At 45.7% G+C, this 14,982-nt stretch overlaps 1 protein-coding gene across 1 annotated transcript in view; it reads right to left on the reverse strand.

Annotated features, from left to right (window-relative positions):
* Positions 1–14,982, reverse strand: part of TCP1 (t-complex 1) — a 175,772-nt gene that overhangs the window by 49,422 nt on the left and 111,368 nt on the right. The window contains exons 9-10 of the mRNA XM_078648976.1: positions 12,849–12,972; positions 5,624–5,816 (exon numbers count right to left, since the gene is read on the reverse strand). Coding sequence (XP_078505102.1) covers positions 5,624–5,816; positions 12,849–12,972 — 317 coding nt within the window. The remainder of the gene's footprint in view (positions 1–5,623; positions 5,817–12,848; positions 12,973–14,982) is intronic.

Raw genomic sequence — 14,982 nt, forward strand, 5'->3', positions numbered from 1 at the left:
CATTTCCTCATCCGTGCTGGCCCCAAACAGTGATGTACCCGAAAAGGGCAAGTTCAAGATCCTAGCCTGAGCCTCAGGTTTTAAGGCTGTCAGGCGCAACCATGAAGATCTCCTCGCCGTCACTCCATGCGCTGCAAGGGTAGCTCCATCCGCCGCGGCGCCTATGATCGGTTTGGAGACCTGGCTGCCCTCCAGAAGAATCTCGTCAAAATCTTTACGGTCCTCTTGAGGGAGCTTCTCAATACACTTTGCGACAATTACACAGGGATCGGTCATACCTGCCCAAAAGGGCTTCCGCATTAGAGACTTTGAAAAAAGAGACTGAGGTGTTGCAGACTCTTCTCCCCCACGAATCTTGTATTTTGCTATCCTTATCCGGAGGCACTGTGGATGGGGTAGCTACAGCACTGGATTTCTTTGCTGCCGCAATGATCAGAGTCTGGTGGTGGGTCAGACCTGAGGAAGAGTGGATCCTCCTCTGGCGAGCGATACTTTTTGAAGAATCCTTGCTGGGGCAGCCTTTATAGTCGCTGGAGTAAGACCGACCTCATTCACAGGATCTATGATTCCAGGTCCGAAAGGCAGCAGAGGCTTGGGTGCCGTTCTGCGATGCAAGGTCTCAAAGATCACAGAAGTTTTGACCTGTGGAGTAGTCATGGGCACTCCCAGTTTGAAAGCACCCCTGCCCAAAATGTCTTGAAAAGTGAAAATGTCATCTATAGGGAATATTCTTGATGGAGGACTGTCCGTCAGAGTCTGAGAATAATCCCTATGAGAACGGGTCGTAGATGAAGTAGTCTGAGATCTGCGAGCACATCTCCTGCTCCTAGACCTCGATCTTCACCTACTGGAGCGCACTCGGGAGCGCGATCTCTCCCTGGGTCGGGAGACTTGGTCCCGATGAGCTTGCAACCTGGCTGCTGCCTCTGTCTGGAGCCCAGTGATGCAGAGGCCTACACCATCTTGGAGATAGCCTGATGGAAGGAGACTTCTGGGAGCGCTCTCACTGGCGAACGTGCCGGAGGAGGCAAATCAGTTTGCCCATGCTGCGAACAAGCAGGAGAATTTCTGGACCTCTCACTACCCGAGGAGTAGAGGATCACATCTGAAGATAGTCCACGGTGAGACCGGGAGCCCGAAGAGGATAATGACACTCACCGGAGACCCACCTCTGGGATGGTGTCTGGAGGTAGACCTTGTACGACTTCTTGAAGCAAGTTCGTCCTATATTTTTTTCCTCTTAGCCGGAGGACTCCTGTGCACTGAAGAATGTTCCACCTCCGCAGCTGAAGCCGATCTTGGAGACCTCTGCTGTGGTGTTAAAGCATGAACCTGATCCGAGGGTTGACTAGCTGTCTCCTGAGCAGTCTGCCCCGAAGGTGACCTCCCCTGAGATCTTGGAGGAGAGACTTGCCTCGGATATATCTTTTGACGTCGACCCATGCTGCTGCGACGACGGGGACCCTCTCGTCGAACACCGTTGACCGGGCGTCGACTGAGGCTGCTTCGACGTTGAGACGTCAACGGGGATCTTAGACGTCGACCGTTGATGGTGTGACGCTGACGGAGGATGCCTCGACGTCCAGCGTAGATGGCCGGGCGTCGACTGAGTGCGCCTCGATGTTGAACGCCGATGGCCGGCGTCGACGGAGGATGCCTCTACGTCGAACGCAGATGACTGGGCGTCGACGGAGGGTGCCTCGACATCGAAGACTGGTGATGCTTCGACGCCGGCTGTCTCGACGTCGAGCTCCTATGCTCCAACGGAGACCTTTCTCTCGACGCTGCACGCCCCGTAGACGGCAGCGGAGGCACCTTGCTTCTCGGCGCTGAAGTCTTCCTCTTAGTCGCCGAAGGAGAACAAGTCAGGGACTCTCTCGACGTCGATCGCGTCCTGCGCTTCTTCTGCCTCTTATGAGACCTACCTCTCTGAGAGACCATAAATACGAATTCTCTCCCTATCTCCTTGATAAAGTCTAGCAGTGTTCACAAGAACTCGCAGAATGAGAATCAGGGAGGCAGAGTATACACACAGGAAGTGTGTCAGTCTTGGCCTTCTTCCCAGAGGAAGGGCAGTTGTCAAAGAGAGAAGGCATTTGACAGAAAAATTCCTTTTCAGATTCAAAAAAGGTAGCACTAACACTATGCCCAAAAGACGAGTGAAAGCAAAAATTGTATAAATTCTCTAAGTATTTTTTTAGAGAAAGTCAAAAAGAAAAGGAGCTGTTGAACCAGGGTCCTAACTGAAGGATCCGGAAAGAACTGACCTAACTGTCACCCCTGAGGCATGATGGGAAGCCAGGGGTCATGGCTGCCTTAAAGGCACAGTGCCAGTTTTTGTTGAAAATGGTTTCATTTTCTATGCTATTGCTGTTCAATGCAGCCTGTGGCTAACTATGTATATTTATTGGCAATTTACAAGATTTATGATTCTTTTGCTCATTAAAACACAGAGTTATAGGGCTATTTGGCCTAATGTGTTTGTTTCATTGCTAATTCAGTATATGTAAAATTTACATTGTTTAGCCTCATATTTGGGGATGCATTGGTGTGAGAAAAAATGATATATGTGCATACATATTTGTGGCTCTATTTATATATAATTTACATATATATATTTATAATATTTCCGTGGTCCCCGCACGTGGGCGGGAATATTCAGTGCTTATGACTATTGATGAGGATCCCCTGGAAGATAACGACCGCTTGTACTGTGCAAGATGCAGTTTGCACTGCTTGCACAGTGCGGACAAGCATCTGGCACTGTGCAATCAGTGCGACCAGCATTTTGCACAGTGCAGTTCGCATAGCTCGCTTAGTGCGACGTGTACTTCGCGTGGCTACGCATAATGCTACTTCACGAACTACGCCCAGGGTTAATTTGAATACAGATTCCACCAATGTCAGCAGTGGTTTGCCTGGTATGCCATCATTTTCTGAAAAATAGACCTTTTGTAATGAGAATGGTCTATTTTGGGCAGTACTTCGATGGTGGTAACGCTCCCTGCACAGAAACTAGTCTTCACACAACGGTTATTGGATTTCTTCTGAACCACTATGTATTGAATAGAAAACGCATGGTCCGCCGTCGGTTAGTGAAGTAGTCAAACAAATGGCTTAACCAGCAAGTCATAAGAACGCTCTCAAGCACACAAAGAAATGTACCATACCACCAGATTCAAGCAACATAGGCACTTTTACTAACAGACTCATCTGCACCACAAATCAATTTTAAAAATACTATATTTATATCACAAAGGATTTAGCACCCAACTTCCATCCAGGTCCATGTACCTACCTCATTTTGTAATGCTAAGACAACATTATTTTAGCTGAGAGGCATTCTTTCTTACAATAGTATTCACTGGATTACTACATGGACAAAAATTAGTACTGGAACAAACTTGGAACCCTTGGAGGAAACTAGTGAAAAGTGGTGAGCCTAATATAAAGGGAGTAGCTTACTAATACTTACTCTTCAGATAAATAGTGTCATTTATTTGATGTTTTATTTTGTAACATTCTCCATTTCTAATTCATTCACATGCCAGATTTTAGAACTGCGATACTGGGAAGACTTATTGGGGGCAATGAGTGTGAACTCTATTATATATGATTTTGGGTATAATTTTTGAATACTCCTGAGCTATTTTATCATTACATCTAAAAAAATTATTTAACACAAGGATTTAAGAACAGAATTTTAGAAGTCTAAACGTAATAGAGATTAATGGTTAACTGGAGAGATAAGTTACCTATTGTATAAGCGAAGATAGAATAGCACCCGCCTCCCCAAAACTTTCTGCAGGCGAGTAAGAATAACCCCCGTTCCTTCATGTTGCCTAGAAATGGTGGCCTTCTGTTAAGCTCTAGCTGGCGAGAATTCACATTAAGACCTTGACCAATCAGAGCTCGTGCGACCTTGGACTCCATGCTCCTGAAGTACATGACAAAAAGGCAACAAAGTAGTGAAATAGAACTCAAGGAACAGAGTGCCTTGTAGCCAAGAGATCCCTGTAGTCCAACTGGAAAATACTACAACCAAGCATCATCTTTGTCACTGAGCTTCGGAGACGCTATCTTGCCTCAACCCTGGCGAGCCTGCACTCTCCCAGACCAGCCATAGACAGTTAACATTCTCGCATCTGGCCTTGACCAGTGTCCCAGTGAGACCTGCATTTTTGGACTATTATACGCAAGACATGGGACTCTCGCCCCACTGGCTGTCAATTTGCAGGCGATATCTCCCCCCAAACCCAAGGTCTAGCTCCATATGGGAAATGGAGAAGCCATGGGTCTAGCAACTGCTGCTTGCGATAAGGACCTCGCAACTTTGGTACCCTAACCCCCATGCTTTGGGAGGGAAGAGGGGAATCTTACTGGGCACAGACATACTAAAGCTATCCTTACTGCAAAACATTAGCGTTAATGCTTCCTGAACTGGGACAGAAAAGTGACTGGTCCATAATAGAAACCGGTTACTGGACTGCCAATAGATGTTGTGTACTGGAACCCAGAAACTTTCCACCCTAAAACTACATCACCAACTGCTGGGTGAAATCTTGGGTTGGTCGAGTGAAGGCACTGTTTTTGACAAGGGAATTTAATTCAAGAACTGTCTTATCGGCCCACTGACTAGTACAATGCTCATGCCAAAGGTCATTAAAACAGGACCGACATACTGATGTTTATTGCTCTTTTTTCCCTTCAATGTAAATAAAGTCACATTCTTTTCTTGAACTATAGCACCTGCTGCAATTGAAGTAGGAGCATTATTTATTTTGATGCAGGACCCGTTTTTCTAATCTCTGCCACTTGATAGAGTAAGCCTCAAATGCGCAACTTCGCACCCCTACTTTACTACCCCTCGAAAGGCATTTAGCCAAATGAAGCAACTTCATTATCAAATTGGAGAGCAGTAATGTTGGTGGCCGTAGGAAATCAGATACTGCCCAGTTACCTCTGACTTGCCCATTATCACCTTCCCCAACTGCCCAAAGAAAAAACTCCTGCCATGCAACTATAACATTGTTTGTTTCACTATTGCATGTAGGATGTCATGGCAGAAACAGATAACAGATTAAACAGATGACGAGGAAAAGGGCAGACTAACTTGTGGTACTGCAAAATCAGTTGCAGGTTGGTCCCTGCAGTTGCCACCAGGCCCAATGTCATGCCGTATTTATCCGGTTGTCTACTGGATAGGAATTGGAGGACTATACTTATAACAGTGAAACTACACTTAGCAGCACCCTATGTTATTTTGGCTTTACAAAAGGTACTCCCAATGTGTGTGGGGTGGGGGCAGTTCGAAAGTCAGTTGTGCCTCTGAACTAGGGCAGAGTGGAAGAGTTACTTGTCTGAGACATAACCTACATAAGGTGTGGAAAGGGCTTAGAACAGCAAAGGCAAATAGGCAAGTTAAATAAGCATATTTAAGTGGGCCAATGGTGCAATAGCCGTCACCCCCCAGATCACAAATGAAGACCCATCCTTCCTTTTCCAAATACCAGTCACAAAGCCTCCTGAACTGCAAACTACCCTCTTAATCAGTAGAAGAACCATGTAATACTCAAAAGCATTTTGAAACCAAATAGTCCAAAAATATTTGTGAAACACTCACCATGCTGGTAGCGTAATTCTCCAGATAGATGGAGAGTGCAGCCTCCACGGCACCACCACCAGGCACTACAGACTTGGACTCCAGTACTCGCTTTACCACACACAAGGCATCGTGAACAGAGCGCTCCATCTCATCACACATGAAGTCGTTTGCACCCCGCAGAATAATTGAGGAGCACGTTCGGGCTTTAGTACTGTAACAAATAAAATGTTACACAGTCAGAATTTAGATGACATAAAAAGTAAGCATTCCATACCCAATCATAATAAAGGTGCCAAAATTGAATAGGACATTTACTTCAGTATTGGAACTTTCATAGATTCACATGCCTGAATCATTCCCAGTCGTCGAGACGGGAGTCTCCGGTATATAAAAAAAAAGCAGTGCTTAGTAGTATAGCAAACTGAAAAGAGGCCTAGGCCTATTTCCCTTTTGCAACCCATAGCCTTTGTTATGTAAAAAAGGCCCAAACTTTTCTCTGAACCAATCACAGCTCCTCACCCTCTAGAACACTCCTGAGAGAAACTTCTGCCCCTCAGATTTTTCTACCGCAGGTTGTGCTAGGGAGTCTCCTTTGAGCTCTGCTCAAACTCTTTACTTCTACAGTATTTTGACTTGAATGTGAGGTTTTTACATCAACCATGTCTGATAGAGAGAAAAGGATTATTTAGAGCTTGTTCAACCTACTCCAAGAAGAGGCTTTGTACAGATGACCCTCACAAGGACTGCATCAACTGTCTCTACCCAGACCATAAGGCAGCAGATTGTAAGGTATGTCGTACCTTTTCAAATAAGACCTTGAGAGATCGTGAGGGAAGGCTACTGATCTGGCTTCAGAAAGTCAAAGCCAGGAAGGAAATCCTCTCAAGTGAGAGCGAGGGGGAATCTGTGGCGTTTAAGAGATCTCAGAAGACAAGTAGATCTCCTCAGACACATTCCTCAGGGGAAAGACCTGAGAAGGCCCTAAAAAAGACCACCTCAGGGTCTTCAGGGCGCAGTCCCTCAAAATCCCCTTCAGTCTCATCTAAGGGGAAGAAGGGATCTGCTGGTGAGGTGAAAGGAGCAAAATCCACCTCAGATCCACCACAGTCACCTCAGAAGATCAAGATAATCAAACGATCTTCTGCGCCTTCTGAGGAGAAATCAACTCAGTCGACAGGACCGTCGACTAAAAAGGTGCCATCGACGACGAAAACACCTCAGTCGTCGACGAAGAAGGAGAAGGCTGGTGAGAAAACAGAGTCGACGATTTCACCGCCGACGAAGGCTTCGACGGCGGTGTCTACCGCAGCGTCGACGGGGACTGTGCCGACGACAGTAGCGTCGACGAGGACGACAACGTCGACGAGGACAGCGTCGACGGTCACTACAACGTCGACGACAATGACTTGGTCGACTGGCTCGTCGGAGGGAAAAAACACCAGAAAAAGGGTTGGTGCCTTGGAGAAAACCTATAACACCTGAGGTTACATCTCCAAGCAAGGTCTCCCCATTGCTACCATCTCACTTACTGGAGGAAGAAGATTCGGAGGAAGATGAGGAGTATGGTATTGCCAGTAGCCCTTAGCAACTACAGGTCAAGTGCCAGGAATACGATTCAGAGGAAGAATATGGGGGTTATCAAGAACACCAGGAACAACACCGATATAGATAACAGCAACGAGAGGAGATAACCAGTGTGCCATCCTCTTTGTTGAAGGATCTCCAGGGAATGTTGGAGAATTATAGGAATAGATACCCAGCGGCTCCAGTCGCTCAACAGACCATGGAGGCTACTCCACGTCCACGGTCGGTTCCAGGAACTCCGATTCGTAGGAGAGAGATTGTGCCGGAACCTACTGTTAGGTCACCACCACCGACAACACACCACGATACCTCCGATGAAGATCAGGAGGATGGTGAGATTGCGGACACAAATGCAGAATGGCATGATTATATCGCCCCATCACCTGCAACTCCTCCGCAGAGACCAGTGAGCTCTCCACCAGAGGACATTGGTGGATTTCATAGTTTGATGGAGAGAGCCACTAAGAGGTTTCCACTGACCATGACAGAGGAGAAAACTGAATGTTTTCTATATGACTTTAAAGACTCGTCTCGGAGATCTGTACGATCTCTACCCTTAGTGTCTCATATCTGGAAAGAAGGATTGAAAGTTATGGAGACGCCAGCGACGTTAACACCGGTTTTGGCCAGACTGGATAAAAAGTATAAAGCACCAGTCGATGCTCCAGCTTGCCTTTTAGGTCATCCCAAACCTGATTCTGTTATCACGCAGGCGGCACAACAGAAATCCAGGAACCCATCTGCTCAGATTGCAACACCTCCAGACAAGGAGGGCAGAAGGTTGGATAACGCAGGGAAGCGTTTCTCATTAATGTCTGCTCTGCTTGTAAGAGCAGCTAATGCCATTGCAATATTGGGGAGGTATGACAGGCAGATGTGGTGCGACCTGTCTCCCTACGTTAACTTGGTGCCAGATCCAGAGAAGCAGGAGGCGAAGAAAATTCTCATGGCAGGAGAGAGGACTTCGGCTGAAGTCATAGACTGCGCTATGGATATAGCGACCACGGCTTTTAGATCCCTGGGGGGAGCGGCTGTCCTGCGCAGGCAGGGTTGGCTGCGAGCAACAGCATTTAGGCCGGAGGTATAAAACAAAATATTAGACCTCCCTTTCAATGGAGAAGAATTATTTGGGAAGCATATAGATGATACGCTGGAAAGTATCAAGAAGGATACTGATACGGCAAAGGCTCTGGGAACACTGCAGTACATAAAAACCCCTTTTCGTGGCTCCAGGGGTAGAGGTCAATCCTCGTATAGAGGAGGATACCAACAAGGGAGATATTCATCTTCTTATCAGTCCTCATCGCAGCCGTACCGTCAGCAATATAACCAGCGTCAGTCAGGAGGATACCCAAAATCAACTCCAAGAGGACGGGGTGGCCGAGGAAAGAACAACACACGTCGGCAATGACAACCTCCATCTTCCGGCTCTGTCAGATGCTCCCCTGGGTGGAAAGATTGCTCACCATCTTCAAAATTTGCGGAACACAACAACGGACCAATGGGTCCTAAAAATTGTTCAAATCGGTCACCCTAGAATTCCTTCAGACGCCCCCTTGTACGCCACCGATGCATCAGAGAGCCAACCATCTGCATCAACTCCGGCAGGAGATTCGGACAATGCTCCGAAAGGGAGCAATAGAACCGGTACCGAAGTCCCAGGAAAACAAGGGGTTTTACTCCCGTTTTTTTCTTATCAAAAAGAACAAACTCCAGTGGCGCCCTATTCTGGATCTCAGATCCTTAAACACATCTCAAGAAACAATCTTTCAGGATGGTATCCCTACAGGACATCCTTCCGTTATTGAACCCAGGAGATCATATGACCACATTGGACCTACAGGACGCGTATTTTCACGTGCCAATACATCCTGCACACAGGCAGTACCTTCGGTTCTGGGTAGCCGGAAGACATTACCAGTTCAGGGTGCTGCCATTCGGCTTGAAGTCCGCGCCAAGAGTGTTCACGAAATGCCTGGCTCCAGTGGCGGCTGTGTTGAGGAAGCAAAGACATCAAATATTTCCGTACCTCGACGACTGGTTAGTCAAGGCACCATCGAAGACAAGCCAGAACGTCGACGCAAGCTTGCATAGACTTATTCGCCAATTTAGGATTGACTCTAAACGAGAGAAAGTCAAACCTCCACCCAGCAAGAGTGATTACTTTTCTGGGGGCAATATTGGACACGGAATGCAACAAAGCGTTTCCCTCCGAGGAAAGACAACCGAGGATTGTGTCCCTCTTCCAAGACTTGGGAAAAAGAAAGTCTCTTTCAGTCTGCAGGTATAAATCCTTACTGGGCACAATGTCCTCTTGTATTCCACTGGTACCTTGCTGCAGGCTAAGGATGAGACCATGGCAAGAACAGATCGATCTCCAATGGCGTCAGGCAGAGGGATCCTTCGAAGATACAATACAGGTGACACCAGTCATGCTGCAGGCAGCAAAGTGGTGGACGAAAAAGGCAAATGTGTCTCAAGGACTGACGTTTCTAGCAAGAGCAACACCGCTAGTGGTAACGACGGATGAGTCGTTAGAAGGATGGGGAGATTTCATTCAGGACCTTCAGGTCAGCGGCCGTTGGAAGGCAGAGGAGCAGCAATTACATCTAAATCTGCTGGAACTCAGGGCGATTCGCTTGGCATTGCTGGCTTTTCTGCCAAGGATAAAAGGTGCGCCGGTGTTGATAAGAACAGACAACACCACAGTGATGCATTATGTAAACAAGCAAGGGGGAATAAGATCTCTTTCCCTGTCTCAGGAAGCCCAGGAAATATGGGAATGGGCTATTCAGCAGGGAATATCACTGACAGCAGAACACCTCCCAGGGGATCAAAAAGTCAAGGCGGATACTTTCAGCAGGCTAAAATCATCCTGCCACGAATGTGAGTTAGACCAGGAGATCCTGGACAGCATCTTTCGAAGATGGGGAACACCGATGGTAGACCTCTTCGCTACGAAGGAAAACAGAAAATGCCAGTACTTCGCAAGCTGGCTTCCCTAGAGGGGATCTTGGGGGAATGCGTTTTTCCATGGCATGGTCCGGCATCTTTGCCTACGGTTTTCCTCCAATTCCTCTTCTCCCCCGCGTACTGGTGAAGATCAAGAAAGAACCGTGCAGGCTGATCCTAAATGCCCCGTGGTGGCCCAGACAGCACTGGTTCACGGAACTGCTGCTACTGTCGGAGGACCGTCCAGTTCAGTTGCGCCTGATTCCATCGCTTCTGACAATGTCCAAGGGGCAGGTGCGCCATCCGGACCCGAAATCCTTGCGATTAGCAGCCTTTCTCCTGAACACTGAGTTTAGCCATCTGAACATCTCACATGAATGTAGGGACATCCTATCCAAGGCCAGAGCAGAGAGTACCAACAAAACCTACAGGATGAAATGGAAGAGGTTTTGTCTGTGGTGTAAGAGAAATGGTGTTCACCCTCTTACTGCTGCACCTCATCAAATTATACCTTACATTCTGCTGTTAGCAAAGTCAGGATTAGCACACGCCTCCATCAAGGTGCATTTGGCTGCGATATCCCGCTACAGGAGGTCAACGTCAGGCCCATCTTTATGGTCCACAAGGATTATCAAACAATTCATGAAAGGGATATTCAGAGTCTTTCCACCAGTAAAGCCTCCACCTCCTGTATGGATTCTGAATATTGTACTCTCTCAATTACACAGGGCAGACCTGAAGTTCTTGTCCTGGAAAGTGGCTCTTCTCATTGCATTGACTTCTACGAGAAGAATAGGTGAACTACAAGCGCTCACGCTTCAGGAGCCTTTCTTGCAGTTTCAAGAGGATAAAATGATTCTCAGGACAAACCCGAAGTTCATTCCGAAGGTGCCAACTGATTTTCATTTGAACGAACCATTGGTGCTGAAGCGTTTCTTTCCTCATCCATCAACCGCGGCAGAAAGAGTATTGCACTCGCTGGACGTTCAGAGATGTATGAAATTTTACTTGAAAGAAACTAAGGCGTTTCGTAAGTCTTCCCAGTTATTTGTCGCCTTCATCGCACCCAGAAAAGGTTTCCCGCTGTCAAAGAGGGGAATTGCCAGGTGGATTTCCAGTGCAATTGTCTATTGTCATCAAGCGGCTGGAAAGCCTTTGAATGCAAGAGTCCATGCCCATTCCACGAGGGCAGTGGCCACATCCACTGCATTGTTTGGAGGAGTGCCAATCCAGGACATCTGCAGAGCAGCAACCTGGGCATCTACGCACACCTTCACCAGGCACTACTGCTTGGAGGCGGCCGCAGAATCTGATGCGGCGGTGGGAGAGGCGGTACTGCGGAATATCATCCAGTAACTGAGCCTTTCTTGCATCCCTCCTTCCATAATTTCTTGTGTTTAAAAAGTCACATTTTATATAATTATGTATATATGTATGAGATTATGCTTCATTCTCTAATGGACTGCATGTTTATGTAATGTATCAGGAAAATGTGCTTTGTTTTTTCACTGCTCGCTATTCTGATTCAGGCATGTGAATCTATGAAAGTTAAATACTGGAGTAAGAAAACAAGTTACTTACCTGTAACTTTAGTTCTCCAGTATTGGAATCTTTCATAGATTCACATGCACCCACCCTCCTCCCCTGAGAGGCTCACCTCGGATTTAGCACAAGAAGTGTGTTATATGCACAAGTGCACGAAAAATCTGAGGGGCAGAAGGTTCTCTCAGGAGTGTTCTAGAGGGTGAGGAGCTCTGATTGGTTCAGAGAAAAGTTTGGGCCTTTTTTACATAACAAAGGCTATGGGTTGCAAAAGGGAAATGGGCCTAGGCCTCTTTTCAGTTTGCTATACTACTAAGCACTGCTTTTTTATATACCGGAGACTCCCGTCTCGTCGACGGGGAATGATTCAGGCATGTGAATCTATGAAAGATTCCAATACTGGAGAACTAAAGTTACAGGTAAGTAACTTGTTTTCTTACGGACTATCCATTTTAAGCCAAGTCTACTTCGTAGTACTCACTCCCGGGGTGCATCATGCACTCCCAGTAGCCTAGATGGTATTAATGGAGATTCTGGCTATTCCAAAGACTCCTTGCAAAAGCCTTAAGTAATATGCTAGAAATGAAGACTATGTTGAGGTTTCTGTAAAGTGCTACTAGCCAACGTTCAGTGGCCTCAGAGTGCCAAAGCACTCCAGAGGGTGTGGGTACAGACAGCGAGTTGCCATCAAGCCTTTAATACCTTGCAACCACTTCAGACCACTTTCAGTTTCTAAAAGGTCCATTAACAGAGAAAATGCAAACAGATTAGTGCAGAAGTGCGCTGAGCCAAAATTCAGCTATAAATCCGGGGAGAGGTGGATGCTGCGAGTAAAGTGAACAGTACATCCTATGACTTAAGGGTCAGATCGGTTGTTGTGGAATCTTCAGTATTTTTTAAAGCCATGGGGAGGAAAAGGCAAATCGAGAAAACAAAATCTGCAGCAGTTTCAAGGTATTTAATGTAGAGAATATAAAATATTTATCAGTATACATCAAAAGTGTGTGCAGTTACTTCAATGTGAATGGACAATGTGTTCATCCATCCCAGCTATGAGCAACTAGTTGTACTTTCTCCCACGCGTATAACTGCTCGCATACGTGGCCATGCGACAGCAATTTAATGGGAAACAGGAAATGTGCAACATTTTGAATAAGGTCCTTACTTTTTAACAAGTATTAGTTCGTCGTCACATATTCGCTCTTGGACAACTTCTTCTGCCTGTCCCAGCATCAGCACTTCAAAGCTTTCTTCACCCTCCAGATTGGCCAGAGTAGAGCAAATAGTAGCTTTTTAAAAACAGGAAAACAAAGCTATTGATACTACTCAAATTAAAATAGACAAGTACATTTTAAGTAATAAAACAGTAATATTAGTTAAACCTTTGATAAACCGTCAAATTCAGTCACAGTGGAAAACCATTTTTAAACTAGTCTATGGAATGCTCCAACTCAAACTAGTTACTAACTAAAATATCTTATCCATTTCATTATCAGAAGTACTGCAAAGTTTGCTCTTAACAAGCGAATACTGTAAATCAAATTCAATATGCTACTGCATAGCTGTCAGTTTATCATTTAAATCTTTCGCTGAATGATCACATGTAAAGTTATAATTCCCGACCAGTAAACCTTTGTAACTGGGACAAAACATTCCAGACTATCCCTACCCGATGTCGTACTTCTCTGCCCCATATACCGATACCTCTCCCTCCAGTCCCATAAATGACACTCCCATGCAGGTGGCAAATGGTGCATTTGTGCTTCCAATACTGTATATCCAAGACAAACCTAAGAGGACAGCACTTGCTGTACCACCGTTCTGGTGGCCTCACTGAGATCAGCAGTAAACATTTAACTTGGTAAGCGATCCTTCCAGTATATTTACAGTAAACACCTTCAATGGCTCAGAGTTGTGTCTCAGGACTAGTCTGCCAGACGGAACGGTGAAGTAATAATTACTATATAGAGCCCTAGTCTTCACAGTTTTTAATGTGCTGTGACTCCTCATAAAATGGCTTCACTGGCATTGTTTACAGTTCTATTTGGAAATAAATGGTGTTGCATAGAACCTGCATCTGCAATATATTCTATTATCAGTAGCAGCGAGACCCTCATGATGAAGAAAGATTATACCATTTGGGCATGAACTTGAATGAAATATCAGACTAGGAAGGATTTAGAGAAAAGCTACAAGACGGCATTCATTGTCTAAACGTCCATCACCTCCTAATGTAAATTAGCCTTGGACTGGTGACTCGTTATCACCAACTGCTAAATGGGAGGTACTTAGGCATTTAAGTTTGAGTTGCTCCAGTACTGTGACTCCAGGACACCAGGGGAAAACGACTAGAAATTCACAGAATTGCAGCCCAGTAACTTCTGCCTACCCTGGAGCAGAAGATCCTTTATGCATTCACCTTCCTGATTAGAAAAGCCCACAGAAAATGTAAAACAGAAACAGTCTTAAAACGTTTAGGGAGTTCCTGAAACACTATGCTTATGTTTTTGGTAGCCCTAAAATTCACAGCATCATCCTGATTTTCCTTAGTTGTCATTTTCTTTACAGAGACAGTTGCTTGGTTCATCTGGTCTAGATTCTAAGGTGTCCACAATGACACGATGAAGCATTGTTAGCTGAACTTTAAGACAACACTGTATTTTAAGATCACAGCTATGCCAATAAGCAAACCTATATATTATGTGCCATTAAAAGAAAAAATTATGAAAGGATCGCTGTTCTATTAGTTGGGTCCATAAATCCAATAACTAAGAAAATAACAGTTTATTCAGCACTGAATGTTACGCAGTTTACATCTCTAGGACCGATTTAGAAGTAGTCTGTCATGCAAACCTATACAATTCAAGGTTTGTCAACCACACGGAGCCTCTTTTTAAAAATAAATGTAGGAAGAGCTAAAGCGGTTTCTAATAGTACATTGAAGCATGTGTATCAATCATATGAACACATTATGAATGTTGCAAGATTTATGACTCAAGTTGGAAGTTCTCTCATAATCTGCAACCACTTAATCTGCCGGCAGTTTCCTTACCTTACAATAATACCCAGGCATCAGATTGCATCTAGAAATTTTCAAGCAGTACCCCGCTCACAGGTGTTTTTCGGCTCCGCAGCAGAAATGACATGCCCACTGCCTATATAGGTTGCCAGCCCAGCATGCCGACTTCAGTTTCTTTTATTAACTTTCCATGCCAGAAGTGCAGAGGCACAAGAACACCAATAGGCAGGAATGCAGGTTAACCCCTCCGCTGCTCTGAATGTTCCGCGCTGGTGCGGAA

Source organism: Lissotriton helveticus, chromosome 6 (genome assembly GCF_964261635.1).
Source record: "Lissotriton helveticus chromosome 6, aLisHel1.1, whole genome shotgun sequence".
NCBI lineage: Eukaryota > Metazoa > Chordata > Amphibia > Caudata > Salamandridae > Lissotriton > Lissotriton helveticus.